Genomic DNA, 26,713 nt, shown 5'->3' on the forward strand with positions numbered 1-26,713 from the left:
CTCCGGAGGCGGAGAGCAGGCGGCAGCCCGGAGGCAAAGGCCTCTTACTGAAGGCCTCACGTGCCACTGTGAAGGTCAAACGTCTCGGCTTAAGACTGGAAGGGGGACAGCACAGAGAGTGAGGTCGAGGAACCTCTGGATTGCGGAAGAGACGACTTTTTAAAAGAGACGCTAGATCTGTAGCTCACAATGTTCACAGGAAAAGAACATTGCTTGGGATTCCAGACCTGAGCAGGGAGAAACAAAGGCTGGGCTAGCAGAGCCAGAACTTTATTCACAGTAGAACAGTCCTAATCTAAAATCCAGAATTTAAGTCCACTGTCTCTTAAGAACGAGAATTCTTAAACCTGTCAGACCAGCTGACGGGGAAAAAGGGAAAAAAACTTAAACAAAACAACACAAAATCAACGCAATCTCCCTTCACCTCCCAACACCAAGCCACCTCGCACCCCATTAAAAAAAATTCATTAAAGTCACGCACACTTGCACACACTCAAATATGCAAACGAAATACCAAATCCCCAAGGAAATCTTAGGCACCACCTAAGGATTTTTCACTAGCTCTCCAGATGCTCTTTCTGTTTTTCTAGAAAAAAAGGAGTCAAGCTCTGACAATTATGTCTAAGCAGTAAAAACTGGAGTTGGATGAGACCCCTTTTCTTAGTCTCCGGCTTACTAGTCAACATGGAAGGCTATCAACACTGAGTCAGGAAGGCCAAGGCAACCTGCCTTGTGCCCTAAGCTGGGGGGCCCTCTCCCGGGAGCACATGCAGCACCCCCTACCCACAGCTCTGCTGCGAAGGGCCCTCCCCACCAGTCCAAGTGCGAAGCTCAGGTGGTTGGGCCATCCACGGTGCACGGCTATCGAGGAGGACAGGTGCTTGTACGGGATGCCTGGGAGGGTGTTTCTGGAGTCCACGTTTTACAGCTTGAGGCTCTGAGAAAGTAAACCCAAGCCAAACCATCAGGACAGATCCTAGGAGGCCAGATTGCGGAGTGGGAAGAGACCATGTAGCCCAACTCTGCAGTTTACGTAAAACCAATCTATGAAGAAAGCAGAAAGGAGCCTCAGGGGACATCTTTTGAGAACGGGCGTCCTCCCAGCATTCTGACTTCTGAGAGCTGCTCAGGTTGTGGGCCCAAATCAGCTGACCAGCCCATTCTTTCTCACCATTTTCGTCCTTTAGGTGGAGAATCATTTGTTTCCAGATGGTTGGAATCGCCGGACAGGCCTCCCTGCAAGAGCCAGGCTGGGACACTAAAGAGAATCAGATTGTCTACACTGACCACTTCCCCGGGGGAGAGGAGGTATGAAAGCTTGCAGCACCCATTTCTATGCTTTGTCTTACAGACAATGTTTTCCCAACAATTTGTAAAATAAATAATTCAAAATATAATGAAAAACCCCGGCAAAGATAGTTGCTGGCCTGCAAATGCGCTCTGTGTCTCAACAGTGACTCAGCTTATAAAGCTCACACCTGTGGCTCGTTCCGGGCTAAGGGGTGGAGCAAAGAGTGTGACATGAACCCCAGGGGCAGGGCAGGAGGTACACACCCACCCCCACCCTTTATATATTACATTTACCTTTATAAATACAGCATCCTCACTCAAGTGGCCACAATACAAAAGGCCAAGAGTTCTTTTTTCCTCAAATATCTACACAAACCATCAGAGATCTACTAAGTCACATCTGCGTGGCAAACTGCCAGCTCTTCACGAGAGCACCAACTGCCACGGTGGTCAAGTCTCAGCCAGACACAGACACCCATCCCTCCGGGGTACTGAGGACTGAGACAAAAAATCTACTTTGCAATAAGGCTCATGGCAGAATTCCTTTAAATAAAAAGCCCAATTAATATGACTTTAAATGATTTGATTCCCTCTTAAACTTGTCATATGCACAAGTTTTCAAGGTCACTTAAAATGAAACCAATTAGACCAATAAAGTTTGTCCAGTTGGCTTGAGTTTTCAAGGTCACATCTGCCACATAAAATGAAACCCAACCAGACCAGTGAACGTGGTCCACTTGGCTGGGCTGCCGGGACTACCTAGTGACTGGGGTGACAGCTTGGTGATCGCCTGCTCTCAGGCAAGACCCTGAGCCTCGTTGTTCAACCTTCGAGTGGGAGGCAGGGCAAGTGGTACCATGCGGGCAGCGAGCTGAAGAATTAAGTGTCTGGACTGAAGTTTAGCTTAACGGTTTCCACAAAGCCTATCTTTTAGCCATTGTAGGAAATTTGGGCTTAAATTCCCTATTCCCCTCCACTGTCAAAAATATTAACTTTGGTCTAGCACATCAGACCTCTTTGGTTGGATGAATGTGACCACTTAAAAAAACAACCCCCAAACTGAGGCAGACAGATGAGCAGCCCTGCAGAAAAACCAGTGTGGGTCGCGCTCCCAGGGGGCCTTCATAGCTCGTCCCTCGAAGGCACAGTGTCCACAGAGGTTGGTGGCGGCAGCGCCTCTGTGTTCTTGGCGTTGCTGTGGATGCGACCTTGCTTGCGTGACTTCCAGGAATGTGTCCTGTCCCAGTCGGTGGCCACCGTCTCATTGTCCCAGATGGTCGAGGTCTCTGTGTCACTCAGGTACCCCGGCTGGCCCGTGTAGTGTGTGGGGTAGATGAGCAGAGGTTCCGCCGAGAAGGCTTTCAGGTCCCTGGATTCATAGTGCTCCTTGTACTCGGCTCTGGAAGCAAGAGGAGCACAGGGCATGAGGGGACCGGAGGACAGGGACGAGGAGGGGAGAGGCCCTGCTCGTTGCTGTCCCTTGAATGGTCATAGATTCCTTTCATTACTTTCTAAGTTGTGTTCTTTGTGAAAAACTTCAGTCTACGAACACAATAAAGGTCTCTTGAAAAGCTTTTAGAAGATCTGCTCAAACAAGCAAGCAAAAAGGTCAGGATATTTCTGGGTTTTCTGGGTAGACAAGTTTAAAGGATGCATTTCAGGTGTTACTCTGAAAGTTAAAAATTAAGCTCTGTTGGATCATATGATAAATAAACGTGATCATTTTACAAAAATGCCCTGTTCCTGGATTAATAATGAGACACCTGAGATCTGGACAGCAGTGATGGGCTAAGGGACACAGCGGGGCTTGGAGGAGGCCAACGTGACTCTGCTTTCTGCCCCTTGTGCACCATTTGGGCTCCAGCAAGGGTAAAGGACAGGGACAGTGGCCTCCCTCCCAGGGCTCCTGTGCAGATTATATGCGGTGACATCTGGACAGCTCCTAGGTCTGTGAATGCACCATAAGTATTAATTTCCTTTCTGTTTAGGGGATAATGGTTTGACCTCCAAGTTCCTGCCAGGACACAGAAATATGTTGTACAAAAGAGCACAAGGAGCTCCATTTTTACTGAGGACAGGAGACAAAGTGAACAAGAGGCAGCACAGGAAATCTCCACAGCTGAAATGAAGACCATCTAGCAAAGAGCTCACCCAGCAACTGAGAGAAGGAGCCGAGCTTAGAACCTGGGCTCCAGCTCCATTAACGGATTTTGGAATCATTGATTGAACAGCAGCTATTAGGTGAGGTTCGTACGAGGCTCTAAGGACACAGAGATGTAAGACTATTCCTGCCTCGAAGGGCTCCTAGTTTATCAGGGAGACTGACAGGTAAACCATCAGTTACCACACCTTTTGGAAAGTGCCAGATTAGAGTACACTCCTGGGCTATGGGAACCCTGAATGCCACACTGCCTTCCTCCACGATGCCTTGCTCAGGTGGCCCGTCCACACGCCCTGAACCTCTTACCCATCTCTGTGATGGTGGGCATCACCATACAGCAAGATGATTTGTTCATGAATCTGGGTTTCTGACCAGACTGTGAGCTCTGCAAGGATGGGTGCCATGGCCTAGCCATCAGTACACATGATGGCCTGAGCCAAAGGAACTGGAGATTTTGAGGTGCTCAGGAAGACGACCTTCACCTTGAGGTGTACGAGGTTATGGAGGTAAGAAGAGCAAAGACAATGAAGGGACAAACTAGACTACGTTCAGTTCAACTACCAACTAGGTATTGTAGAGAACTCCCGGGCAAGACACTCAGCCCCTCTGCCTCATCTTCCCCATCTGTACAAGGGAAACTCACTTGAGTCAGCCTCTCTTGTTCATGATTATGGAAAGATTATTGAGGAAAACTTTAGAAAATACCAAGTACTATCAGGAACTGAGTAGCATAATTCACGAATGTGCCCAGGTGACAGGGAGGCAGTTCGGGGAGACTCACACAGGATGCTTGTTGTACATGATTGGCAGAAACTCATCCACCGGCAGCATCTTCCCAAAAGGGTTGGCTCCAACCAGCTTCTGTGCTCCTTCCAGAGAGATGACGTAGCCCAGGGTCCAGTAGGAATAGTCGGCCTCAACCAGGTTTACCACATTGGGCACCGCTTTCTCTGGCTCTTTTACTTGCATCCTCTTCCTACCAATATAACTATAAAGAAAAAGGCAGAGAAAACTTGAATATTAGGCACTGATAAGGAGAGAACCCAGCTTTGGTTTACGCAGACACCTTTGAAAACTTGGACCAGTTGTATCTTGCATTAAATGGGTCCCACCACAAAGTGGATCCTGTCACCAGCCACGATGCCATCTCCCATCAGGGAGGCTGCTTCCCTGGCTCCATTTATCCACACCCCAACTATTCCTGCCTAGCAGACCGTGTGCAAGCCAGAAAGGAAAGACACAGTGAGACTGGAAGATCTTTCAGACTGTTTCCCCAAGAGGAAACGGGCTCTCCAGCTGTGTTTACAAAGGCTGGAAAGGCACAAAAAGGGCCAGACGTGAGAATCCCAAGTCTGCTATCTTCAGGTCCCCAAAGTTTCAGCCTTGGATGCCTTCTGCACAGCACTCCAAATGCAGATGCTAAACACAGAACAGAAAAGGAGGGGGCGGGGTGGGGGGCACACTCTGCAGGGAGGGACCTGGGAACCCAAGAGTGGCCCCGAGGGGGAGGGATTCTTTCTGGGGAGTGTGAATAACACCTCAGAAAGGCTTTCTCCTACCTCCCACCCATCCAGCTGGGCTCAGGCTTCCTCCTGGGTACTTTGCTTTGAGAAGGGCCCCAGACATGCTCTGTCCTCCATGAACAACTTCTACCACACAAGGTGTGCCTTGGCAATCCTGCCTTCCCCAGTCTACTCGTGGATCATGGATCTTGGATCGTGGATTGTGGATTGTGGATTGTGGATAGGTGCTCCTTTCCTTTTGTCTGGAAGCTGTTAGGTGTGGGCTTGCCTGGAGCAAGTTGAGGGGTTGACTGTTTCCCCCCCTGCAAGGTAAAGCAGCACTTCCTCTATTCTGCCCTAAAATAATCTCTTTCCAAACTCAAGAGCGTTTCCCTTTTATCAAAGCATCCAAGGGCTTGTAGAACAAATCTCTGTTCAGCCTTCAGTTCTTCTGAGGACATCAAACATTTATCTTCTCAGTCACCGTGTTTTCAGACTACAGAGTCTGAATTTCTCTAGTATATTATGGAGTGGAAGAAAAACTCCTACCGAGCACTTGAAACATGGTCAGAGTGACTGAAGAACCGAGTTAATACTCTTATTGATTTTAACTAATTTAAATTTAAATTTAAAAGTTAAAGCTGTGTAAAATATTTTTTTTTCTGTGCAATAAGTTTGTTGTTTTGGTAGGACTACAGTTTATTTTAACAGCTGAAAACTTAGCTTCTGGATTGAGATCTCTTCTAGGTATAAAATACACATAGAATTTTGAAGACTTACCATATAAAAAAAAGAATGCAAATGATGTCAATGGTTTTTAAATATTAATTTCATACTAAAATAATATTTGGATATATTGGGTTAAATAAAATGTATTATTAGAACTAATTTCAACTCACTTATTTATATCTTTTTAATGTGATTACAAGAAAATTTAAAATGACATGTGGCTGTGTTGTATTTCTGTTGATCAGCACTCTCTAGATGTTTCCAATGGCTTGTTCTATGCTTCCCATTTACTATTTTCTTTTTCTGGAAAAATTTAATTTAACAATCATGGACAGCTTATTAACTTTCATATTTTGAGTTTAAGTGACATTTGTTTCTTCTTCATTTTAGAAAGTGAGAGATAAAATTTGAAACTTCTTTCGTTCTTTAAGACTTTATACTAGATTTTAACAGAATATTTTGACTCGATCAACCTGTGAAATTTAGAAAACCTTTTTTTTTTCCCATATCCTTGTCAGGACAACTGTTCTTCCTTCTTGGATCTATTGGTACTTTGTCCTTAGAAATGCACCAACCAAACTACATGTGGACAGGGGTGTATGCCAATTCCAAGCCCTGGACGCCATGAGTTGTCATCTGTGATTATGAGGCTTAAGTGACAGTTGCCTTACACAAGTCCTGTTGGCATAAAATAGTTTCCAGGCTTCATGTCTATGAGGCCTGAACCACAGGCTGAAGAGCCATAGATTCAGAAAGGTGGCAGTGAGCAACTGCTGGAGAACACAGGAAGAAACTGATCTCAAAGGGACTGTGCAAATCTAATCACATGGCTGGTATCTGATGGGGAGCAGGTCTCTTTTTTACTACGCAGTACCGATTTCTGGGTCTATTTCTAATAAGTTAGTTGAACCATTGCTAGGTTTCTTTTGAACTCTGAAGGGTCCAACTTCTAAGAGAACAAGTGTCCCACCCAGGCCCAGAGTTAAGTTTGCCTCTGAGGATGGGAGGAGCAGGGACAGTTCGCTGCAGCAGCTGCTACAGAGGAACGGGCTCTGATCTGATGAATTGCCTTTGACACACAGCTGGGGAGTGAACATAGTGCCTGGGAACTTTCCGCTTCATTGATGGGAAACAAAACTGTCAGTTTGTTTTACAAACAAAATTGGAGGAGGGGGAAGAAAAAGGAAGGAAGGAAGGAGGAAGGAAGGGGAGAAAGGAGGGAAGGAAAGAAAAGTAGGAACCACTCAAGACCCAGAGGTAGGAGACAAAGAGCATTAACTAAATCTCAGTCCGAGCCAGCACTCCCTTGGTGAGCCTGGTTTTCCTGTGTCAGCCTCAGACCTGTCCCCAGATCCAGCTGTCAGTGCTGTCCCTGTTTGTGTAACCTCCTTTCCCAAGAGGAGCTCCCTGGCTGCCCCTCCAGCTTCCCACCTGCTCTCCTGGGAGCTGAGGCTTAAATACCACACAGGCCCCTTGGCCTCGCCTGAATGCCCTCTCCTCCCCCTCCCTACCCTCTCCATGTGCCATGTTGCTTCCCAAGTGGGCCTTCTGCTGCGCTTCTATGGGAGTGTTCAGTGCCCCACCTCTGCTCTGCCTGAAGGCCCCCGATCTGCAGGCAGGTTCCAGCCCTCATAAAGAATTCCCCATAGTTTCTCACCCTGAAGAGTAGAAGGATGTAAAAACCTCTACCCACTTTTGCTTCTGAGAACGTTTATGGAGAGAAAAGCAAGTAAGTGGAAACTGACGCTGTGTCTGCTACCAGCTGGGAAGGTGGGGCCTTGGAGAGGACTCAGTGCGCTCTGCTGAGCTTGTCTTGTCACTCACATCAGCTCCCAGTCCAGATGAGCCTGGTCAATGTCATCCATCAGCTTCATCAGCTTCCTCTTAAACTGATGCTCGAAACGCACATCATCCTCAATAACAAGAGTCTTCTCCAGTTCTCGGTCAATTACCTACAAAGGGCATCAGTGGGAAGACACCCTATGAAAAGTTTGATACCCATTTTTATTAGATAAATAAAGATTGAAAGGTCACGAGTATAAGTAGCATAACTTGTAATAGCTCAGAACCGGAACCTAAGTGAATGCTCGTCAACAAGAGAATGAATAAACAAACTGTGTATTCACAGCAATGAGAATGTGTGATCTCCAGTTAATGTCACAGGTGAATCTCCTAAATGTAACATTGGGAGATTACACTTCGACATGATTCCATTCACATAAAAGAGATCACAAACACAGGCAAAGCTATTCTACGCCATTAGAAGTCAGGCTGGTAATTGCCCTTGGGGACTGGTGACCAGAAGGAAGTACAGAGGGGGCACTCCTGGGATGCCCGTAACCTGTGTGTCGCTATGGGTCCTGATTAACATGGCTGTGCTGTTTAGTTTGTGAAATTTCATTGAGCTGTACCTTGTGATCTACATATTTTTGTACGTATCTATTATATTTCGTTTAAAGAAAAAGAAAGATAGGCATAGACTGGATCATTGAAAGAGAACAGGCGTTCAAGAGGCCTTTCTTTGGGGACTTTCTCTTTTCTTGTGGGAACCGACCCTCAGGAGCCCCACACTCCAACACCCTCTCATCAGGGTCTCGATCTGTAAGACAAGTTCAAGTTCTGGCTCTGCTGTTTCCTACCTGGACGAGTGGGCAAAAGGGGTCCCTCCCAACCCACCTCACGTGACTTCTGTGTGACTTCTTATAGGAAATCACTTAAAAAATGATGACATAATGGACCCATACAAGGCATTCCTGCTGCTGCTGCTAATGAATTAATAAGTGTGGTGGCTAGGATGGGGGTATCGTCCCTGTCATCATCCCAAGTGGCACCAAAGGTGCCATCCTTGTCCCTTTGTTACTGGCCTCCAGTCAGAGGGAAACTCAAGGCAGGAGAAGCTCTCAAGGAATCTTCTGGAAGGGGTATGCGTTCACTTTTAATTGGCTCTAATTCACTGGTAATAACTTTCTCCTCATCATAAAACTGCACATATAAAATAAACATTATTTACCTCTTTCCAGACAGAGTAGTGGCTAAGAAAGCAGCCGATTTCACCCCTGGTTAGAGGCCTGGAGGAGTAGGGGTCTCGGTACCCAGGCAGCATTTCGATATTCAGGGCCTTGAGCTGGCTCGTGTTGAGTGCCCTGCATCACAGAGAACATGTCTGAAAATTAACAGGTCGAAGTGTCCTCGCCACAAAGGAGAGAGGGGGAGACAGAGAGAGAGAGAGAGAGAGAAAGAGAGAGATCTGCACGTTCCCCCAGAGCCTCTGCACACAGAGAGGAAGACCTCAGGTTTCCATTAGTCCTTACAAGTTCCTTGGGGCCAATGTGTCCCAGCAGCATTCTGAGCTTGTGAAGACAAGAGGGTGTCATTTCTGTGTATCCCTCCTAGTGCCTGACATAGTTGTAAGCATCATTAGTTTTTTGACAGCTTAAAAAAAAAAAAAAACACTCCCCTAATGAAGGAGAGGTAGTTCACAGCAGCAGTCAATGCTGGAAGGGATGAGCACAGGAAGGTAGGGGGAGAGGGATCGTGTGCATGTGTGTGTGTCTTTCCTTTGGACCTAAAATAAAAACAAGGTTAAAAATAAAAATGGCAGAGAAACATTTCCAGAATTGTGGAGTAAGGACGTTTCAAAATTGACTCCTTTATAAAAGCAATGGAGGACACTGGCAAAAACTGTCCAAATCAACTTTTCCAGACTCTGGAGATTAACCAAAGGTTTGCAATAATCCAAGGAGTGTTTATTCAAGACGAACTGCTGAATCTCTGTGAACACAGTGAGCTTTGTGGGGTTTACACTTTCCTTAATCTCATCCTTTCTTCTCGGCTCTATAGAAGCCTTGAAAACCAGTAGCCTTTCAACTACGGCAGCTGTGAAAACCAGCAGCCTAGCAGCCACTGGAGGGGATGGAATGAATTAGGAGTCCCCTAAAGACCTACACCCAGAAGATAATCCCTGTTCACAACCTACCTGGTAGCTCCCCAGAAAGCTGCCCTGACTCAGAGTTCATTCTGGGCAAACCGTCTTATCTGTAGGGCATTGTCAAAAACCATCAGCGGCAACCGTTTAATGTTACTGCTGTCTGAGCAGCATTAGCAGCTCAGGCTAACAATAGGCTGACCAAAAATTTAACAGTAAAAATTGAGGAATAAAAGATCCATAAGGAGTTTGAAACACTCCAAAATATTCCTGAGAATATAGAAGGCATATTCAGGGCTGTGCACACACTCAGGAAAGATCTGAGAAGTCCCTAATCTTTCACCTCTGGCTGACCTTGAAGACCTGGGGTGGGGGGGAAAGGCAATGAAAGCAAATTGATTAAACACTGAAAGCAGTGGAAGAGCTTGGCATAATGAGTTTTTAAAAATATAACAATAGAGCTACGTGATGTCCACAAGAGAAAGACTTCAGATTCAAAGACACAAATAGTTTAAAAGTAAAAGGGCAGAAAAAGATGTACTCTGTAAACAATGACCACAAGAGAGCTGGAGGAGCTATACTAGTACCAGACAAAATAAACCTTTAGACAAAATGTATACTAGAGACAAAGAAGGACATTTTTTAACAACAAAAAGGCCAATTGTTAGGAAGACATAACAATTATTAATATAATTATAAACCTAACAACAGGACCCCCAAAACATGAAGTAAAACCTGACAGAATTGGATGGAAAAATACGTGATTCAACAGTAATGGGAAGAGACTTCAATGTCTCACTTTCAGTAATGGATAGAACAATGAGGCCGGAGAACAGCAAAGAAATAGAAGACTTGAATAACACCACCAACTAGGCCTAACAGACACCTGTAGGACACTCCACCCAACAATAGCAAAATACACACTTTCAAGGGCACATGGAATATACCATATGTGAGACCATAAGGACCAACTATATAGACCATAAATTAAACCTAGTATATTTAAAACAATACTCCAAGCTCAATAGAATAAAGTTAAAAATAAAAAGCAAAAGCAAATAGAGAGAAACAAGCAAAACAAAACAAATAGAATGAAATTAAAAATGAAAAACAAAAGAAACTTTGAGAAATTCACAAATATGTGAAATTAAATAACACACTTCTAATAACCAATGGGTCAAAGAAGAAATTCCAAGAAAAATTAGAAAATATTTTGAGATGTGTGAAAAGATAGTATACCAAAACTTATGGGATATACCTACTTAGAGGTGTGGTTACAGCTGTAACTGTATTAAAAAAGAATATATCAAATAAATAATCTCACCATCTTAAGAAACTAGAAAAGAAGAAGAGAAAACTAAACCCAAAGCAAGGAGAAGGAAGAAAATAATAAAGACTATTATAGAATTAAATGAACTAGAGAACAGAAAAACAATAGAGGAAATCAACAAAATCAAAAGTCTGTTCTCTGAAAAGATCAACAAAATGAACAATTTTTAAATCTAGACTGATGAATAAAAAAAGAGCAAACTCAAATTATTAAAATCAGGAATGAAAGAGGGGTCATCCCTCCTCACCTTATGGAAGTAAAAAAGATTATAAGAGACTATTATGGACAATTAATTATATGCCAAGCAATTAGAAAACCTAGATGAAATGGACAAATTGATAGAAAGGTACAAACTACCAAAACTGACTCAGGAAGAAACAGAAATTATGAATGGACCTATACAAGTAAACAGGTTGAATTAGTAATCAAAAAGTTTCCCACAAAGAAAAGCCCAAAACCAGATGGCTTCACTGGAGACTTCTGCCAAATGTTTAAAGAATGATTAACATTAATCCTTCACAAACTCTTCCAAAAAACAGAAGAGGAGGGAATGCATCCAAACTGATTTTATAAAGCCAGTATTATTCCAATATAAAACCAAAGTCATCACAAGAAAATTATAGACAAATATCTCTTATTAATATAGACACAAAAATATTTAAAAAATTACTGGCAGGCCAGGCGCAGTGGCTCACGCCTGTAATCCTAGCCCTCTGGGAGGCCGAGGCGGGTGGATCGCTCGAGGTCAGGAGTTCGAGACCAGCCTGAGCGAGACCCCGTCTCTACTAAGAATAGAGATAAAAATTATCCAGACAACTAAAAATATATATAGAAAAAATTAGCCAGGCATGGCGGCGCATGCCTGTAGTCCCAGCTACTCGGGAGGCTGAGGCAGTAGGATCTCTTAAGCCCAGAAGTTTGAGGTTGCTGTGAGCTAGGCTGACACCACAGCACTCACTCTAGCTCGGGCAACAAAGTGAGACTCTGTCTCAAAAAAAAAAAAAAAAAAAAAAAAAAAAAATTACTGGCAAATAGAATCCAGCAACACATAAAAGGGATTATACAGCATGACCAAATGGGATTTATCTCAGGATTAAGAGTTTGGTTTAACGTGAAAATCAATCAAAGTAATGCACAACGTTAACAGACAAAAGCCACATGTAATCTCAATAGACACAGAAAAAGCATTTGACAAAATCCAACACCCTTTAGGATAAAAATATTCAACAAAATAGGAATAAAAGGGAACTTCCTCAAACTAATAAAGGCCATCTGTGAAAAACCCACAGCTAACATCACTTACTGGGGAAAGACTGAGTGCTTTCTCCCTAAAATCAGACAATAAAGTCTGCTCTCACCATTTCTAATCAACATTGTACTTGATAATATTACTAGGAAGGGTAGTTAAGCAAGGAAATAAAACAGATTTGAAAGGAACAAGTAATACTATCCGTACTTGTAGACGATATGGTCTTGATATAGGAGATCCTAAGGAATGCAAATGCACAAAGACAAAAAACTTTTTGAACTGATAAAATAGTTCAGCAAGGTTGCAGGATACATGATCAATACACAAAAATAAATGCTATTTTTATATAGTTAGCAATGAACAATATGAAAATGAAATTAAGCAAACAATTCCATTTATCATGGCATCAAAAGGGTAAAATACTCTTAGAAGGAATAAATTCAACAAAATAAATACAAGACTTATACAATGAAAAATGACAGATTGTCATCCAAAGAGCTAAAGAATATCTAAATAAATGGAAAGACATTCCATGATCATGCATCAAAAGACTTCATATTGTTAAGATGGCAATACTCTCCCAATTGATCTACAGATTCAATGCAATTCAAAACCTCAGCTGCTTTTTTTCTTTTTTTGTGGAACTTGATAAGCTAATTCTAAAATTCATATAGAAATGCAAGGGATGCAAAATACCTAAAACCATCTTGAAAAAGAATAACTAAGTTGAAGGACTCATCGTCATCAAGAAAGTGTAGTACTAGCATAAAGACAGACGTACAGTTCAATTGAATAATACTGAGAGTTCAGAAATAAACTCTTACATTTACATCAATTGATTTTTGACAAAAGTGCTAAGATGATTCAGTGGGGAAAAAATAGTCTTTTAAACAAATGGTGCAGGCACAAATAGATAACCATGTGCACAAAAATGAATTTGAACCCTATCTTATACCACATGCAAAATTAGCTCAACATGGAGCAAAGACCTAAATGTAAGAGATGAAAGTATAGAACTCTTAGAAGAATATATAGGAGTAAGTCTTCATGGCTTTGGATTCAATAATGGATTCTCAGATAGGATACCAAAAGCACAAGCAACAGGAACAACAAAAAATACATTGGATTTTATCAGAATGAAAAACCTTTTGGCTTTAATGGACACCATAATGCAAGTGTGACAATCCACAAACTGGGAGAAAATATTTGCAAATTATATATCTGATAAAGGACTTGCATCCTGAATATATAAAGAACTCTCACAACTCAACTAGTTTCCCTGGTCCATGTGGCCTATGCATGGGCTTGCAGTTCTTGAGGGTGTTTGAAGCAGTGGTTCCCAAACTCTACTGCACCCAGGAATAGGGCTGCCAGATTTAGCAAGTTAAAAACACAGAACACCTAGTCAAATTTAAATTTCAGATAAACAATGCATAATTTTTTAGTATAACTAAGACCCATGTAATGTTTGGGACAAATTTAACTGGGGGTCCTGTATTTTATGTGGTAACCCTACCCAAGAATCACCTTGAGGCTTCTTAAATGCAGATCCTGGGCCCAGCTCCAGAGATCATGATTCAGCAGGTCTGAGATGGGGCTCAGAAAGCTGCCCTCTTAACGGTCTCTGGAGACTCTGATGGGAGTGTTCAGGCTACACTTTGAGAAACACTAGTTAGATTCTCTACGGGAGGCTTAAGAACTTCTTCAACAGCAGTTAGCCATACTTCTTAGTAGGGAGTATGCAAATATAAAACAAATCCACCTATATATTCCAAGCTAATATCATGGAAAGGAACATTTTGTAAAAATCTGTATCTTGAAATAATTTAAGGTGTCAAATAAAATGGCAAAGCCAAACAAAACAAAACAAAATAATAACAACAAAAACAAAAACCCTGAAAGAATCCAGTCAGGTTCTCTGTGTGACTTTTCTGCCACATTCCTGGAAAAAGTGGCCACTATGATCAGCCCAGGCAGATGGTGGCAGGCATGTCATGAAACAGGACATGCAGACCTTTCTGCATTTTTTCCATTTATTTTCTTCAGGTTGCTCAAGTTTTAGCACTTTTCTCTAAATCAGGCTCTGGGCACAATTCTGAAAGCATTACTTCTTTCACAGGAAGCAGGGATCTGGAAACCTCAATGATTGCAAGAACCCCTGGAAACAGGGGACAATCAAGTCCAGTGTGAACCTTTGGTGCAATGATGACCAAAGGTCACTGGATGGTGAGTAGATTTCAGGTTTGCTCTACAGCAAAAATCAGCTTAGATGCTACTATAGGTGGCACATGGCCATTTAAAAAACGTATCTATCCTTAAAGACCAAAGCATCTTAGAGTCCCACGCAGGAATAACTCTCTGTCGGAGAAGGCACACCCCCAGTCCAACCACATCTGTAAGAAGAGAAAAATCCCAACTCACTTTCCATCCACGGCCTCGACAATCTTGACCTCAATCTCCTGCTCATACAGTGTGCGCAGCATCCGGTCCCGCCTGTCTTTCCTGCGTTTGAGGTTTATCATGAAAATCTAACCCAGGAAGAAAAAGGAAAAAGAAACACAAATTACTCAGGTCTTATTTTAGGCTGTTTGAAAAAAGTTTAGCAAATGTAAGGACCAAAGTTTTAGGTAGAATAAGGAGTGAGAAAACTGTGGTGAAGATTTGTTTATATTTCAGATTAGGTTTATGTAGGGTAAATGATATTAATCTGAAGTGAATTACTTTAAAAACTATATTTAGTGAAGTAACTCTCTTTGTTTCTCTGATGTTCATTGATAAATATGTTTTCCTTGCTCTTAGGAAAGTTCAAAAGGTTAATCTTCAAGAGGCCAAAGGTAGCCTTTGTTTGCAGATAACATAATCCTATATTTAGAAAAACCTAAAAACTCCACTAAAAAACTGTTAGAACTGATATATGTATTTAGTAAAGTTGCAGGATACAAAATCAACATCCAAAAATCAGTAGTATTTCTATATGTCAACAGTGAACAATCTGAAAAAGAAATCTAGAAAGCAATCTCATTTATAATAGCTATGAAAAATTTAAATACCTGGGAATAAATTTAACCAAAGAAATGAAAGATCTCTACCATGAAAACTATAAAACACTGTTGAAAGAAATTGAAGAGGACATTAAAAAATGGAAAGATATCCCACGTTCATGAATTTGAAGAATTAATATTGTTAAAATGTCCATACTACCCAAAGTGATAAATAGATTCAATGCAATCCCTATCAAAATGCCAATGATATTCTTCACACAAATAGAAAAAACAATCCTGAAATTTGTATGGAACCACAAAAGACCTCAAATTGCCAAAACAATTCTGAGTAAGAGAACAAAGCTAGAGGCATCATACTACCTGACTTCAAAATAATATAAAACTATAGTAACCAAAATACCATGGCATAGGCATAAAAACAGACATGTAAATCAGTGGAACAGAATAAAGAATCCAGAAATAAATACATGCATTCACAGCCAACTCATTTTCAACAAAGGCACCAAGAACATACCCTGGGGAAAGGACACCCTCTTCAATATTGTGCTGGTAAAACTAGATATTCAAATGCAGAAGAATGAAACCAGACTCCTATCTTTCACCATATACAAAAATCAAATCAAAATGGATCGAAGACTTAAATGTAAGACCTAAAACAATCAAACTACTAGGAGAAAACTTTGAGGGAAATGTTTTAGTACACTTGTCTAAAAGATTTTTTTTGTGTAAGACCACAAAAGCACAAACAGACAAATGGGATCAAATCAAGCTAAAAAGCTTCTGCACAGCAAAGAAAATAATCCCAAGTGAAGAGACAGCCTACAGAATGGGAATTTTTGAAAACTATCCATTTGACAAGGAATTAATAACCAGAATATATAAAGAACTCAATTCAATAGCAAAAAACCAAATAATCCAGTTAAAGCGGGCAAAAGATCTACATAGACATTTCTCAAAAGAAGACATACAAATGGTCAACAGGTACATGAAAAAATGCTCAAAAATCACTAATCATCAGGGAAATGTAAATCAAAACTGCAGTGAGGTATCTCACCGCAGTTTAAATGGCTATGATCAAAAAGACAAAAATGGGCTGGGCACGGTGGCTCACGCCTGTAATCCTAGCACTTTGGGAGGCCAAGGCCAGCGGATCGTCTGAGCTCAGGAGGTTGAGACCAGCCTGAGGAAGAGTGAGAACCTGTGTCTATTAAAAAGATAGAAAGAAATTAGCTGGACAACTAAAAATATATAGAAAAAATTAATTGGGCATGGTGGTGCATGCCTGTAGTCCCAGCTACTCGGGAGGCTGAGGCAGTAGGATTCCTTGAGCCTACAAGTTTGAGGTTGCTGTGAGCTAGGCTGAAGCCACAGCACTCTAGCCCGGGCAACAGAGCGAGACTCTGTCTCAAAAAAAAAAAAAAAAAAAGACAAAAATAGGCAGGCGCAGTAGCTCATGCCTGTAATCCTAGCACTCTGAGAGGCCGAGGTAGGAGAATTTCTTGAGATCAAGAGTTCAAGACCAGCCTGAGCAAGAGTGAGACCCCATGTCACTAAAAATAGAAAAATTAGCCAGGTGTTGTGACACATGCCAGCTACTCAGGAGGCTGAGGCAGGAGGATCGCTTGAGCCCCAGAGTCTGAGGCTGTAGTGAGCTATTATGATGCCACTGCACTCTAGCTGGGACAATAGAGTGAGACTCTGTGTACTTTAAGTTAAAGTCCTGAGTGTTATTTACTAAGTGTTTGCCTTGGGCCAGTTCTTATGCCTCAGTTTCCTCATCTGGAAAACTGGAATAATTACTGTCCTGTCTCATGAGTACTGCATATTATTAAATAGTATCATTATAATTTACATCCACTGTAGGCAAATTTAAAGTCATTCAGAGAATAATAAAAATGTTATGTCTTAAAACATATTTCCAAATGTTCCAAACTGAATTGCCAAGGTCTCAATTTTAGATGCTTTCTTGCCAGAATTCTTCAATTCCCTTAGAGATAAGGAAATTTTTCTGAAAGAAGAGAAGGGGTCCTGCCCTTGGGGGTAGCCGTTTGACAGGAGAAAAGGGAGGAAAGGCAAAATTTCCACGTCATGTGGATTGTAGGAAACGCTATAGAGAGGACAGCTACTGGTCCATGAAGTACCAAAGGATGCATATTCAAATCTCCCCCTATGTGGGCTGGGTTCGTCTGTAGCCCTTCACCTCAGCCCCTAAATTCCTGATGGCTGCACTAAATATATATGTGTCATGTGGCCACTACAGGGAGTTACAGAGAATGAGGTTGTTCTCACTCTTCCCAGATTTAAGGAACCACAGAAGTACCTAAAGCCTCATGAATGCTATTACAGGTAAATGAATGAAGTCCTTTTGCTACAAGCAGGAATGAACTCATCTTGAATGTTAAACTAGTCCTCCAAGATTGGGAGACTTTAGTGGCCAGCAAGAAATGATGATGATGCATACATGGTAAAGAAGAAACCTACAAGAATAAGTCAGATGATGTTGACTTCATCCTGGATAACTTTGCAGAAAACATGTTTCTAGGTCCAGTTCCCTGGTCTGTAAAAAGAGCGAGTTGAACGAACTCATCTCTCAGGTTCAGTACAGATTAGATGAAAATGTCCAAGATCTGTGGTTTATAATAAAGTCTGCTTTATGCCATGGTCAGAATAAAGGAGAAATTATGTCTTATAACCAACCTGGAGTTCAGACTATACTGGGTTAGGGTATGGTTCACATGGTCATTCTGAGTATAGTCATAAAAATATATGTTTTACTAGGATGAAAAGCTACACTAAAATTTCAGCTCTTCCTTGCAACACAGTCTCATTTTTATCCATTTATAAATCCCTGGGCAAAGAAACTAATGGGGGAGCAAGGTGTCCTCTTTGAAGAAATTATCCACCTGATTAAGGCAAAGTAGAGGAAATGCATCATAATTTTATTACCTCCCTTGTTTGCCTAACAGTGTAATTAGTTTTTTAAAAACATAATTTACACGGTGACTCCATTTGCCTGATTACTTGGGACTTTAAAACTTAATGGGTTGTGTTTCCCTGTTTCATTTTCTCCCCTGTTTAGAATCCTACTGCCGCGGCCCATGCTCCACCGTTTCACAGATACAGAAGGGAAAGGGCTTTTCCTCGTGTGTAAACATGGGGTCACTTCAGGACAGCAAAAGCACAACACAACCAAAAATAGACAGAGATGCATCCCCAAAGTCCCCTCAGACCAGAGACCTCCAGTCTGGGAAGACTTTAGTAAATAACAATCCAGTCCCCGTCCTTGCCAGGATACAAGCCATAAAACTGTAGCCACGAAGGACAAACAGGCGGCTCACTCACACGGAGCGAACAGCAAACAGAGAAAAGAGCCACACGGCCAAGTGCAGTGCAGACGCCCCCCACCCTCCCTCTGCTCCCCGGGTGAGGTCGCAGACACTAGGAGGATTGAAAAGGCCCCTGAACACCCTTTTCTACTCTCCTATCTCTGTCCAGGAGGAGAGGTAATTGCCCTGGGCCCAGCAAAGTCGAGCCTCCCGCCTGTGTTATTTTACATAGTGTTGGCATTTTCCCGAAGGGCTCTAGGAGTGACCCAGTTCCTACACTATGTCCCACCAAAGGACCAGAGCTACAAGATCCTGGGTTTCGTCCCATTTTATTTGCTTTGTTCCGGTCCTCATAGGAGTGTGTTTTTAGGAGGAAAAATGAATCCATATGAAGACACCTGGGTGCTCCCACCTATGGGTAACAGGCTGAAAGCTGGTGAGAGCTGCAGGGAAGGCAAGCTGCAGGACTATGGGGAAGCCATGCCAGTGTGTGCTGTGGGCCAACCCTGACTGTTGATGAAAACTGTTCACAATTGAGTCTCACTCCTGTCTACGACATTTAAGTTCACCTCTTCTCATTCTGCCCTCTGTGGAAACAGTGTAATAGCTGTTAACTCTTCCCCATTTAATATCCATGGAATACTCCTTCCCATTCCTGAAGTCTAGCTCCAAATCAGTTTGACAGAAGAAGTCCCACTTCCCAGTTCTAGCAGCTCTCTAAGGCAGCTGGACTTTGGGGACGCGGATGTGTATGCTACAGTGTGATAAACAAGGCATTTTCCTTGCAGTGGCAAGGAGTGCAAACAAAGCACAGGGCTTGGCTTCCAGAAGCCAGGGGAAAATTCCCTCTCGGTTTGTGGATTCCTGAGGCACAGTCCTGGCTTCCAGACCACCAAGCTGCTTCTGAATATGGCTGAGCAGCTACATGAGGGACCTATGAAGGAGTCAGTGACTTGGTGTCACAATTCTGGCCCTACCAAGTGTCTGTTGTACATGTTATCAAGAGAGGCACCTGTTTATATTTCTGCTCCATTCTTTATACAACTAAAACTTAATAATAAACATGGCCCTTACAAAGCTATTAAGTTCTTGACTGTTAAAGGGCAGAATTTTAGAACAAGTTTCTTTTTCTTTCTTTCTTTGTCCTCTCAACCCTGTCCTCCGATCTTGTCTCATGAAAGAAAAGTAGAAAGAAAATAAAGCATGGAGTATTCCAGAACGGTTTCCACTCAGATGTGGTAGAATAAAGTTAAAATTCTCCAGTACCTAATCCTCTTTACCCTACCTAATCCTCATAAACCTTGATGAAAAGATTGACATGACAATATCTGCTCCTAGAAAATATCATATTCACTTTCATTACTAAATGGTAACTTCTTTCTGACTCAATGATTAACTCCCTTTTAAGACAAGAAAACTGAGGAACAACAAAAACCGAGTAGTTTTCCCAAGATCTCAGAGCCTTTTCGGCAGCCATGGCGGTCTTGCTGACTCTCAGACACACGCTCAGGCTCGTGTTCCAGTATAAACACGTAAGCATGTGGCACACACACACACACGTGCACACGCACACACACAGAGACACCTCTCCTACCTCATCAAATCCCATCTTGTCTGGATATTTAGGGACAGTTGAGACAAACTGGGAGGGTTCCATTGGAGGATGGTCAACTGGAAGACACAAGAAACACGCCGAGGGCTTTGTCAGTGAAAGCATCAGGAAACAGAATTCCATCTGCACACCTGAGCTCGAGGGCTGCAGGACAACCTGGAAATACAGGGCAGGGGTAACTGCTCAGCAGTTCCCCAGCACTAAGTGGCTACACGGGAACCCCGATGGTCAGGGCACTGGTTTCAACAGCACTTGTTCACGCGAAGACTGCAGTATTATTCTAAGAGTATTTGAGAGGCAGTTTAGGGTAATGGTTACGAGGGCGGGCTCTGGAGTCAGAGGATCTGGGTCCAAATCTTGGCCTGTGAAGGCCTAGGAGAGTTAGGGGACCTCTCTAAGCCTCTAATTTCTTTGTGTGTAAAACTGGGATAATAAAAGTATGTCTCTTACTGTGTTACAAAATTTAAATGAGACCTACTTGCAAAGCACTCGCCACATTAACATAGTAAATGTCCAATAACTCAGCTATTACTTACCGTGGCCCATGATGAAAGGGCTCAGAATTTTTCTATGCATTTAAAATTGTCAAAATGTGGGACTATTTTTATCCCATCCAGGCAGTTTTAGCTACAGGTACGCAAAAAGCCCTTTGTTTTAACACAATCTTACCTCTGAGGGCTGGCCCACATCCCAGAACTTGGTACAGAGCTAATGGGAGAATTCCAGCTGGAGGGACATTGCATCTTAACTGATAAAAGTTTTATTTATCTGATACTCTGAAACAAACTTCCTTTGCAAACTATATATTTTAAAGATTGGAAGTAATATTGGTCAAAGAACCTGAGAAGGCCTTGAAGATTTTTTAGCATTGTACAAATTCAAAGCACTCATTTGATTTTTGTTAAAGGGATAATACAAAGAAAATTTAAAATGAGAGCTGGTAACTGGGTTGTGTAAAGAATTATGGGTGATGCCCATTACCACTGTCACCAATAATCTCTTCTCCTCTATTCCAGGCACGTGGCATGAATACATTTTCTTGCCTTTGAAGTTGCTCATGGCTGTGTGACTTTCTTGGTGAGGTTTAAATTGTTGCTGCTCAACGCTCCAAACCCTCCTCCCTACCCTGTCCCAGCCCCACCACAATGATTACAGCAGCATGTGTTGATCTGCAGAAGCCACAAATGTGAAGCAGCCTGGAATGCTGCCCAGGAAAGACACCAGGACGTCAGACTTTGAATAGCAAGAGATAAGCCCTTGTTGTATTAAGCCAGTAAGATTTTGCTGTCTCAGCGTAACTCTGCCCATCCTGGCTGAGCTACTGTCCAGTGGGTATGGTCTGCTTAACTTTCCCTTCACTAAGATGTTAAAGAGAAACCATGACATCCAGTTTCACTTAGGATCAAATGATGTGAAATTCTAGAAGGCAGTGAGACAGGTTTCCTAAGCCAGACCCAAGAGCTGGTCTCATTACTTCAAACTTGATACTTACAGTCCCATTTCTGTGAGTACACAGTGCATGAGAGTTTTTTTCCAGTAGCGGTCCGGAATATTTTGGTCCTTTCTGCTTTACTCCACTCCTTACTATTAATAGCTTCTTTTAAAATCAACAGGGAGGGTCCACCATGTACAGGGTTAGGTTTTAAAGAGAAAGGAACTTAATGTACTGACTCCCTCCTGGTCACTATGTTGTTTGAGGAGGAGTCTAGCTCTCCTTCCGTGGGCCTTAGACTTGGGAGGAGGTTATGTTTTGAGTTACCTTTTCTAGGCTGCTGGTCTTATTTGGCACTCACATGGCTCGTGTGGCTTTAATATTCCAGCCAAAGAGACTGCTTTTAGCCACTTTGCTTCCAGCCAACATGAACAGTCATTGCGTTCACAGGACAAGTGTAGCAAAAGAGCCACACACAAGTGGCTGGCTCCTGAAAGTCACTGTTGAGCAAAAATATCAAAGAAGTGTGCCTGGGTTTTGCCACTGAAGGCAGCAAGCACTAAGCCACAGAGGAAAACAGGAAGTGATACAGTCAGTTCAACCTAAGGAACTTACTATGGGGGAGAGGGGATGTTTCTTTGCTGACATCAGATTTGAGGTTTAGGTTTATGCCAGCTTCTGTTTGTGGTTATTTCTGACTCTATCATTCACACTTTTTTTTTTTTTTGAGATGGGGTCTCACTATGTTGTCCAGGCTAGTCTTGAACTCCTGGCCTCAAGTGATCCTCCCATCTCAGCCTCCAAAGTAGCTGGGATCACAGGTCATCATTCATAATTTATCCAGTCTATCATTGAATCTCTTCCTGTAAGTGGTCCCCCCCAATACCACCACTTGGGACCATGGGCTTCATTGGTTCTTGGATAGTTTCAAGACCTAGGAATAATAATTATAGCTATTGTTACAGAGATCTTATTGCTCACGGAACTCTAGGCTGCACACTTGACATATACAGTCACATTTATTTAATCTTCACATATACCATGGGATAGATAAGAGTGTCTCTGTTTTTACAGACAAAGAAACAAAGATTTAAATAAACTTGCCCAAGGTCATAGAGATGATAGAGCTGGTGTTTCAACCTAGGTCTGGCTTTTGCACCTGAGCTCTTAAGCCCCACTCCACACCACTCCCAGAGCTAGTCCTTGGTGGCCGTTGGTGTTGGGCATCTGAGCAGCTGGGCTGGGTTCACAGGAGCTCATTTAGCCCAGTCATGTCTAGAAAAGTGCTTGAGATATCGCACTTGGATCAAATCCTAACACTTCTCTATAGTTTCACCTGAAATTCTAGTGCTTCAGCCACCACCCTGGCTCAGGCCCTCACCCACGTGCCTGGGCTGTGTTAATATTTTTCAAACGCTGGCATGCCATCAGTCTTTCCTATTTTAACTCATTATGCACACTGTTGTCAAAACAATCTTCCTCAAGCACATCTCCATTCTAGACCATAACAGTCACACTCAACAGAGTACTTAAGTGGCTTACAACTTGTTAAGACTTTCATGGTCACCATGTAATTTTATCTTCACTTTTTGTTGTTGTTTGTTCTTACAAATGAAGAATCTGAGACTGATCCAGATGTAGACTTGTCCGAGGGCAAAGAGTGAGAGATTAGCAACCTGGGAACTCAGTTTTAGACCTTCTGACTTCAAATCCAATAATTTTAGTAATCTTTACGTGGCGTTCTGGTGCCTCAAAATGTTGATACAGTACTGAGAATCAGCACCTGAGACTTCTATCGCCTCATGCTGTGATTTGCAAGACCCGTCTCTGCATGTTTCATCACCCATTTAGAGCTACCACCTTTGCAAGATCTGGCCTCTGTCATTCATCTCCCAAAAGAAGCACATTCCAATTCTCTGTACAGCTCCTAAGGCACTAAATGAGTTAGCAAGCATAGAGTGATGGGCATGGTGCTTTCAGTAAGTGTTAGTTGTCGTTATAACCCATCTCCCACCTCACTCAGATGCTTCCACTCTGATCTCTACAACCCATAAACTCCCGGGCCATTCCCTCGTAAAGAATCTCCATTCTCTTCAACTGATCTCGCCTGATTTGCCCTAATCCTGGGTAAACCCAATTGCCCGCTTGGTCAAGACCAAGAAGACTACTGCAGGAGAAACTCACAACTGTGTTGACTGAGCCACTTCCAAGTGACAGCCACAGAGGCCAAACTGTCACCTGTGGCATTGCCAAGTGCCGCAAGTATATTCCATAGTGGGTTTACCTCCCCGCTTCTGAGAGATGTATTTCATGCCTTCGCTCTCCTAACATCTCCAGGTTCTCTGGAGACTGGACTCCATACTTCATAGAGAAAATTTTCAAAATCAGATGAGACCTACCTTTTCATTCCACCTCAAGTCCACAAACCCAGCTGTGTGTGTACCTACACACCCTGCCGTCCGCGGGCCACAGTGGCTGGGGCGTCCCTGTTCCTATCTAGGACGACCTCTCCAATACTGTCTTGGGCAACAGCTCCTCTTGTTTTCTCAGGGAGTCCAGCCTTACAGTGACCTATTCTTCTCCATCATCCAGGCCTCCTTATATATTGGAACCTTCTCATTAGCACAAAAACATGTTGTAATTTCCTATTTTTTTAAAAAAATAACACATACAGACAAACCAAGCCAAGCTGGAATAACTACCCCCTGGATTTCTCACCCGCTAACAGGCTCCATCCCACTTCTCTGTCCCCATCCCATCAAGATGTCACTTTCTCATCTCCCCATTGTCTTCTCCTCAGCTTCAATGGGCCTGTGTTCGCATCACCGCACTCAAGTGCCCTTATCTGGGGCTCGCAGACCTAGGACAGTGGCCAGTTCTTCATCCTCATTTTACTTGCTTTCTCAGCAGCATCTGGCTCTTTCTCGAAAGACTTCTCAATTTCTCCCCCCAGCTCTCTGGCTGTTTGTCTTCCCCGGGGATCTGTCCTTTCCTCTGTCTGTGTTCTTTTAGTACATGAGCTCACACTGTTCCGTGGCTGCAAATATCCTTTTGACTCTGACAATTCTCAAATGTTTGTCTCTAGCTGGAGTCTCTTGCCTGAACTCCAGACTCACGTATCCAGCTATCTCCTCAGCTCTCTATTTAGATGTCTAATAAGTATCTTCAGCTTATGTAACCAAAACTTCCCACCCCAAATCTCTTCTTATGAACCCCTTCCCATGGCAGTAAATGGTAGATCAGGCCCAAATCCTCAAGTCATTCTTGATTTCTTTCTTTCCTTCATGGATAGCGTCCAGGTCTCCGTAAGCCCGGTTGGCTCCACCACTGAACTATGTCCTCGCTCTGTCTGCCTCTCATCATCTCCCTGCCACTGCTCCGTCCCAACCACCTTCATCTCTCACCCAAGAGAGGAACTGGTCCCCTACACTCTGGTATCCACACCGCGGCCTGAGGTGTCTTTTCAAATACATGAATCACGTCATGCCACCCCCTCCATGATTCCCATTACTCTTTGAGTTAAATCCAAATTCCTTACCATGACCAGAATGTTCTGCGCAATCTGGATGCTTCTTCCCCCATGATGTCATCTCCTTCTACCCAACCCATTCTCCACACCCAAGCACATTGGCCTTTTGTCCCTGGAACATCCCCAGCTTTCTCCTGTCTCACAGCCTTTACATGTGCTGTTGTTTCTGCTTGAAGAGTCTCCTCCCACGTGTTCATGTGGCTGATACGTTGTCTCTCTCACTCTGTTCGAGTATCGATGGCAGGGCTTGATGACAGGGCGTCTGCCTGTTTTGTTCGCAGCTGTGTGCCCGGCATTTTGAACAGTCTATGGAATAGAGTATTTGTTGAATAAATACTTACAGCCCGACTCTCTCTTCTAAAGCCTTCACTGACTCCTTAGGAGGGGCATTCTGCTGCAGCTGGGCATTCGAGGACCACAACAGCGAAGCCACCCCGCCCTCTCAAACTTTATTTCCTTTTTCTATTTTAAGCCAGCTGTCTTCCAGGGTGAGAATGTTTTGCCTTTGCTCAGTCTGTTTCCTCCACGTGTGCTGTCCTCACCGTAACACTCCTCTTGTTTCAACTCCACGCTTCTATCCAAGCTCAGCTGAAGAACCATCCGGACTGAAGCTCTCCTGGATCACACGGGCCACAGCAGTCTCTCTCTATCCCAAATTCCTATTGTCTTTCTATCTGCTCCTTTCACAAAACACTATACTGCTTTGTTGATGCCTTTCTTGTGTCTGCCCTAACTAAACCATAAGGACCTGAAAGCAGAGAGTTGGTTATAAACAGTTTTGAATCCCCAGCACCTTCGTAGAGTGATTCATGCATCACAGGTAGGCATTCTATGTTCGTCAATGAATAAAATGCATGTTCTAATGTTTCAATCTGATAGTCTAATAACACTATTAGTAGCCATTTATTTACTGCCTATTGGGTTCCAGACACTGTGCAAAGTGTTTTTAACATCTCTATCAGTCTTGACTCCTAAGTAGATGCCAGCTCAGAGAAAGGGCAGCTAGAACCTTGTGTTACCCCACAGAAGGTTCCAGCTGGCCGTTCTCTGAGCTGGCATCTACTTGGGAGTCAAGACTGATAGCCATGGAATAAGGATGATAAGGGGTAGAACTTTACCAAGTGCTAACTGGGGTCATAATAATGGTAACATTTCAGTATTTCATGGAGCTGATATATATTATTTTATTGCTTATTTTATTTGCTCCTCCCAACCTTGCAAAGTCAGCATTATTATCCTCACTCTACGGATAAAGAACATCTCAATTTCTTCATCTTCAATATGGGATTAATAAAATCCCCTTCGTTCAGTTGTTGTGAGGATTAATGGGGCAAAGTATGAAAAGTGCTTAGCATGGTATCTGTTAAATCATAAGCTATCATTAAGTTGAAGTCATAATTATTGTTGCCGACTTTTTACATGTATCATGATGAATCTGCTCCCCCGACCCTGGAAGTTTTCATTATCTCCATTTCACAACTAAGGAGGTTACTTGCTCAGAGTCATTTAACCAGAAAGCAGAAAAGTTAGGGTTTAAATTCACACCCCCAAACATGATTACAGCACTTATCACATGGTGTGCAAAGTATTTACGTGTGGAGAGTCTTTATTTGTGTACCCAGCTCT

At 42.9% G+C, this 26,713-nt stretch overlaps 1 protein-coding gene across 1 annotated transcript in view; it reads right to left on the minus strand.

The window, feature by feature from the left end:
• Nucleotides 1-254: 254 nt before the first annotated feature.
• The window catches only part of COLGALT2 (collagen beta(1-O)galactosyltransferase 2), an 85,777-nt gene continuing 59,318 nt past the window's right edge, over nucleotides 255-26,713 (minus strand). Inside the window, exons 7-12 of the mRNA XM_045536391.1 lie at nucleotides 20,109-20,185; nucleotides 14,608-14,714; nucleotides 8,693-8,825; nucleotides 7,507-7,634; nucleotides 4,233-4,439; nucleotides 255-2,689 (exon numbers count right to left, since the gene is read on the minus strand). Coding sequence (XP_045392347.1) covers nucleotides 2,413-2,689; nucleotides 4,233-4,439; nucleotides 7,507-7,634; nucleotides 8,693-8,825; nucleotides 14,608-14,714; nucleotides 20,109-20,185 — 929 coding nt within the window. The 3' untranslated portion in view covers nucleotides 255-2,412. The remainder of the gene's footprint in view (nucleotides 2,690-4,232; nucleotides 4,440-7,506; nucleotides 7,635-8,692; nucleotides 8,826-14,607; nucleotides 14,715-20,108; nucleotides 20,186-26,713) is intronic.

This window comes from Lemur catta, chromosome 23 (genome assembly GCF_020740605.2).
Source record: "Lemur catta isolate mLemCat1 chromosome 23, mLemCat1.pri, whole genome shotgun sequence".
NCBI classification, from domain to species: domain Eukaryota; kingdom Metazoa; phylum Chordata; class Mammalia; order Primates; family Lemuridae; genus Lemur; species Lemur catta.